At 45.4% G+C, this 5643-nt stretch overlaps 1 protein-coding gene across 1 annotated transcript; it reads left to right on the top strand.

Annotated features, from left to right (window-relative positions):
* Positions 1–702: 702 nt before the first annotated feature.
* On the top strand, positions 703–2079 carry LOC137537842 (zinc finger protein 614-like). Its single transcript, XM_068259795.1, has 2 exons — positions 703–1621; positions 1742–2079. Exons 1-2 carry the CDS (start codon positions 703–705, stop codon positions 2077–2079), a joined length of 1257 nt encoding a protein of 418 aa, XP_068115896.1.
* The last annotated feature ends 3564 nt before the right edge of the window (positions 2080–5643 follow it).

Below are 5643 nucleotides of genomic sequence, written 5' to 3'. Positions count from 1 at the left end.
TCTGCCTTCTGATTCTGTACCCTGCTAATCTGATACACCGTTGCCAAACCCTGCCTGTTCATTGGATTCCGTGTCTGTCTCCTGAGTCTGTACTTCGTCTGTCCGTGTGCTGACGACCTGGCTTGTCCGACCTCGAGAACTGGCCTTACTGTTAGAGGCAGTTCCCAGACCTGTAAGTGACACCCCCTCTTTGGTGTCACTGACGCTCTGTCCTTCCTACCTTCAGCCTAGCTCCTCCCCCGGGAAAGTCTAGGCCTTGGAAGGAACTTTCCTCTGTGTATACTCAAAGTGTTACTATTGCCTAAACACTCACTTGTAACTCAGGTGTCCAGAGGTTAGAATATATATCTGATTATCGGTGATACTGCAGATCATCAATAATCGGGTATATTCTGCATTCTCGGTGATACTGCAGTTCACCGGTAATCAGACCCTCTCTGTGTTACACCGATCGTTACTGAACGACAGACCAGAAAAAACATGGTGACACTTGGTGAACGGATCGATGTGTTAACCGCTACTCTTAATGAGTTCAAGAAAACGGTTAATACATTGCAGACTCAGGTTGACCAACCAACTGAGTCAATTAAATGTATTTTAACCTCTATTGCACCTGTGTCACCCCCTCCTGTAATTGAATCTAGAGTGCCCTCATCAGCGAAATTCTTAGGGCATCACTCTAGGTTATCTGAATCGGAGAGGATGCGAAGACGCCTAGAGGGTCTTTGCTTCTATTGCGGACAAAAAGATCATTGGGTGCAGAATTGCAAGAGAAAGTCAAGGAAACATTTTTTGGGGATGGTGAGAGGCTCGAATTTTAAGGAGTCTGCTGCGCCATCTCCGGGAAATACGGGATCTGGTACTTGTTCAGATCCCGGTCTCCAGAAACCATGCGCTGGTGTAACTGAACTTATGGTGGGAAATCTGTCGCTCAAATATTTCCCCGATTTAGATACCTCCCGTCCGTCTGATAAATCTTTTCCATGTTCACAGTGTAAAGAGGATTTTGTATATTATGCAGATCTCCTCAATCATAGAAAGTCCCACGTACATCCTGCACAACCTATTATTCCTGAGAAATCGCATTCTGGTGAGAATTCGTATAGGGGAAGTGCGACCTCACTGGGATCAGAGATTAGTTTTGAGGAACAGCTTGAGAGCTACAATGCGGATAACATTTCCGAACTGTATGAGAGTGATGGCACTATTTATAGTCATGGATCTGCTGCGCAGGGGTCGAGCTTGCTTATTGCAACAAATCAAGTTCAGAAGTGTGAAACCGTGCAGTCCTCAGTTCCATTATCTGATCAGATTCTAAGTAATAAGAAACCACATTCAGGTTCTGAGCATAATTTAGATCTTGTCAATCATAGTAGGCCTCACTTTAGGGGATACATATATTCATGTTCTGAGTGTGGGGACTCTTTTGTACCTGAACTGCAACCTGTGGTTAATGGGAAATCTCACACAGGTGAGAAATGGTACTTGTGTCCTGTATGTGAGGAGGAACTTCTCAGTCATGAGAAGTCTCACATTGATGAGAAATCATATTCATGTACTGAGTGTGGGGACTCTTTGGTACCTGAACTGCGACCTGTTGCTCATGGGAAATCTCACAGTGGTGAGAAGTTGTACTGGTGTTCTGTATGTGAGGAAGAACTTCTCAGTCATGGGAAGTCTCACACTGATGAGAAATCACATTAATGTTCTGAGTGTGGGAAATGTTTTAAACATAACATAGGTCTTGTCAATCATAGAAACTCACACTGCGGGGGACAGCTTTATTCATCTCCTGAGTGTGTAAGATGTTTTGTAAATAACACCGAACTTCTCAGTCATTGGAAGTCTCACACCGATGAGAAGACGTATTCATGTTCTGAGTGTGGGAAATGTTTTGTGCCTGATGCACTGATTGTCACTCATGAGAGATCTCGCACCGTTGAGAATTTATATTTATGTTCTGAATGCGAGAAATGCAGTGACTATCACATTTACACTTTATTTCAAAATCCTGAATCTGAAACAGGACAGTCCTCGACTCTGGTACCTGATCAGGGGAAGAGTGTGGGTATGAGATGAGGACGTTGCAATCATTGTCTCTTGGGGACCTGTCTGGGGCTTGTCCGGAGTCCACGCCTCAGGTGGAGGGGTAATGTAACGATTTAAAACGTTACCTCTGTGGTGGGAAGCAGCGCAGCTGCTTTCACACCTGATGTCACCTCTCTGGCCAAGCCATCCTGGGTGTCGCTTCCCGACTCAGCTGGGACAGGGATCTCTGTTGCAGCAGCTTGGGTCCACACGCCTGCGCATGGAGCAAAAGGACCTTTACATGGAGCTAAAGGACCTTTATGGGCAGAGGAGACAGATCAGCTGACTTTGTGGTCAGCTGACTTCCACCTGTCAATCTTCCTTGCAGGTTGGTTCAGCCCCTCGGGCGGGGCTGCTTGAATCTGCTGTCAGTATTTAAACCTGGAGTTGTTACTCTGTCTTTGTCTGTCGTCGTGAACACTTGTGTGTCAGCACTCAGACCATAGGCAGATCCCAAAGTGTGCTAGAACCGGCCGGAGCTGGGGATCCACACTTAGCCAGATTCTGTTGATAGCTTAAAGTACTAATTGAATTGTATCTGTGTACTAGCATAGTTTCCAAAGGTGTTGACGGCTCACCTCTTCCATGTTCCATCGTGCGTTCCACTGTCGTCACTTCCTGCAATGCCGCACACTGTATTGGTGTAATTTGCCTTTTTAAAACAGAAGGAAATCTGCAATAATTCAGCTATAAGTGAACATTTGTGGTTACCCACAATGCACTGCTACTAAATATGCAAATGACCCCTTTTCCCCCTTGATAAGCCAAGCAAGCATCCAGAGCCACTGGTGTCAGCCTGTTTCAGACTTTTGGTCCTCATCAGTACATGGCAGGGATTGATACAGCTGTATAAGATAGGGCTTGGACCAGTACAAGAGAGTACCCAAGCAGCTCAGGCAGGGTGACCCAAACCACTCGGAATGTATAGGGGGATAAAAGGGACCAAAAAGACCTCCTACTAAAAAAAGCAAAGCTTGGTGTAATTTGCATTCCTAAAACAGAAGGAATTATGCAATAATTCAGCTATAAGGAAAAATTTGTGGTTACCCACAATGCACTAGTACTAAATATGCAAATAATTCCTTTTCACCCTTAGTAAGCCAAGCAAGCATCCAGAACCACTGGTGTATAGCAATCCTATAGCTTTAAATTTTACACAGCCATATCAAACCCGCATGTGACAGCCTGTTTCAGACTTTTGGTCCTCATCTGTACATGGCAAGGATTGATATGGATGTACGAGATAGGGCTTGGAGCAGTACAACAGAGTAACCAAGCAGCTCAGGGTGACCCAAACCACTCGGAATATATAGGTGGATAAAAAGGACCAAAAATACTTTCTACTAAAAAAAAATCAAAGCTTGGTGTAATTTGCCTTCTTAAAACAGAAGAAAATCTGCAATAATTCAGCTATAAGTGAACATTTGTGATTACCCACAATGCACCACTACTAAATATGCAAATTATTCATTTTCACCCTTGGTAAGTCAAGCAAGCCTATAGCTTTAAGTTTTACACAGTCATATCAAACCCACATGTGACAGCCTATTTCTGACATTTGGCCCTCATCAGTACATGCAGGGATTGATAAGGCTGTATGAGATAGGGTTCGGACCAGTACAACAGAGTAACCAAGCAGCTCAGGGTGACCCAAACTACTAAGAATGTATAGGAGGATAAAAGAGACCAAAAAGCCCTCGTACTAAAAAAAAAGCAAAGCTTGGTGTAATTTTCCTTCTTAAAACAGAAGCAAATCTGCAATAATTCAGCTATAAGAGAACATTTGTGGTTACCCACAATGCACTGCTACTGAATATGCAAATTATCCCTCTTTGCCCTTGGTTTGATATGACACTACTTCTTCTTCTTGCTTGGACCAGCCCTTTCTTCTTGCTTGGACCGGCCCTGGGGGCAGGGCCCTACTTCTTCTTCTTGCTTGAAGGTTGAGGCACTTACTCTATTATATATATAGATGACTTTCTGCCTGCCTGACCTTTCTTGTGAACTCTGATTCTGTACCTTGCTATTTCTGATATCCTGTTGCTAAACTCTGCTCGTTCCTGGACTCTGTATCTGCCTTCTGATTCTGTACCCTGCTAATCTGATACACCGTTGCCAAACCCTGCCTGTTCATTGGATTCCGTGTCTGTCTCCTGAGTCTGTACTTTGTCTGTCCGTGTGTTGACGACCTGGCTTGTCCGACCTCGAGAACTGGCCTTACTGTTAGAGGCAGTTCCCAGACCTGTAAGTGACACCCCCTCTTTGGTGTCACTCACGCTCTGTCCTTCCTACCTTCAGCCTAGCTCCTCCCCCAGGAAAGTCTAGGCCTTGGAAGGAACTTTCCTCTGTGTATACTCAAAGTGTTACTATTGCCTAAACACTCACTTGTAACTCAGGTGTCCAGAGGTTAGAATATATATCTGATTATCAGTGATACTGCAGATCATCAATAATCGGGTATATTCTGCATTCTCGGTGATGCTGCAGTTCACCGGTAATCAGACCCTCTCTGTGTTACACCGATCGTTACTGAACGCCAGACCTGTTAGTGACACCCTATCTCTGGTGTCACTCACGTTCTGTCCTTCCCTCTCCCTGTCTGACTCCTCCCCGTGGAGAGTCCAGACTACGGAAGGAACTTGTTGCTGAGCAGTGTTCCTATTGGCTCTTGCACCTGTCTTCCAGGTGCGGTCCTCAAAGTATTACTGTTTGCACCTTATACTTACACTCTCCACAGGTTAGAGGTGTTATTTGTATCTCTGAGACTGCAGTAAGGTCTGAATCACCTGCTCCACAGGTGATCATTAGAGCTGTGCTATTTGTATCTCTGCGACTGCAGTAAGGTCTGAATCACCTGCTCCACAGGTGACCGTTAGAACCGTATTTATCTGTCTGTACCTTCCAGCCCCGCTGGGGGGCCTTGTGTCTAGTCTGTTCTGTTGGTGTCCTGAGTGTTCCTGACTAACTCCTGTGGTAAGGTCCTGTAAAACCATTAGAGTTACGGTGGCACCAGACACACACTTACGCTCTGCTCTCGTTCTTGCTATACTGGCATTATTGGTGATTCTGCGGATCACACATAATCGAGCATAGCGTCTGTATTCTTGGTGATCCCGCAGATCACCAGTAATCAGTCATCTGAGTAGTGGCATTAACCGTCACAGGGGCATTCTGCCTATTTATGTGAAATGCTGTCTATTTATGTGCCTCATGACTGCTGAATTTGTCTTGTTGGGAGCCTTATGATTTGTTGGGGGCCTCAAGATTGCTGAATTTGTCTAGTTGGGGGCCTCATGATTGCTGAATTTGTCTTGTTGGGGGCCTCACGATTGCTGAATTTGGTATGTTGGGAGCCTCATGATTGCTGAATTTGTCATGTCGGGGGCCTCACGATTGCTGAATTTGTCATGTCGGGGGCCTCACGATTGCTGAATTTGTCATGTCGGGGGCCTCACGATTGCTGAATTTGTCATGTTGGGGCCTCACGATTGCTGAATTTGTCATGTCGGGGGCCTCACGATTGCTGAATTTGTCATGTCGGGGGCCTCACGATTG

This window comes from Hyperolius riggenbachi, chromosome 11 (assembly GCF_040937935.1).
Source record: "Hyperolius riggenbachi isolate aHypRig1 chromosome 11, aHypRig1.pri, whole genome shotgun sequence".
In the NCBI taxonomy this organism is placed as follows: domain Eukaryota; kingdom Metazoa; phylum Chordata; class Amphibia; order Anura; family Hyperoliidae; genus Hyperolius; species Hyperolius riggenbachi.
This window is presented reverse-complemented; position numbering and strand designations above follow the sequence as displayed.

Coding starts and splice junctions, on each gene's coding strand:
- LOC137537842 (XM_068259795.1), top strand. CDS start 703: ATGCGAAGACGCCTAGAGGGTCTTTGCTTCTATTGCGGACAAAAAGAT. Junction 1,622..1,741: donor TCATGGGAAATCTCACAGTG/GTGAGAAGTTGT, acceptor AACATAACATAG/GTCTTGTCAATCATAGAAAC.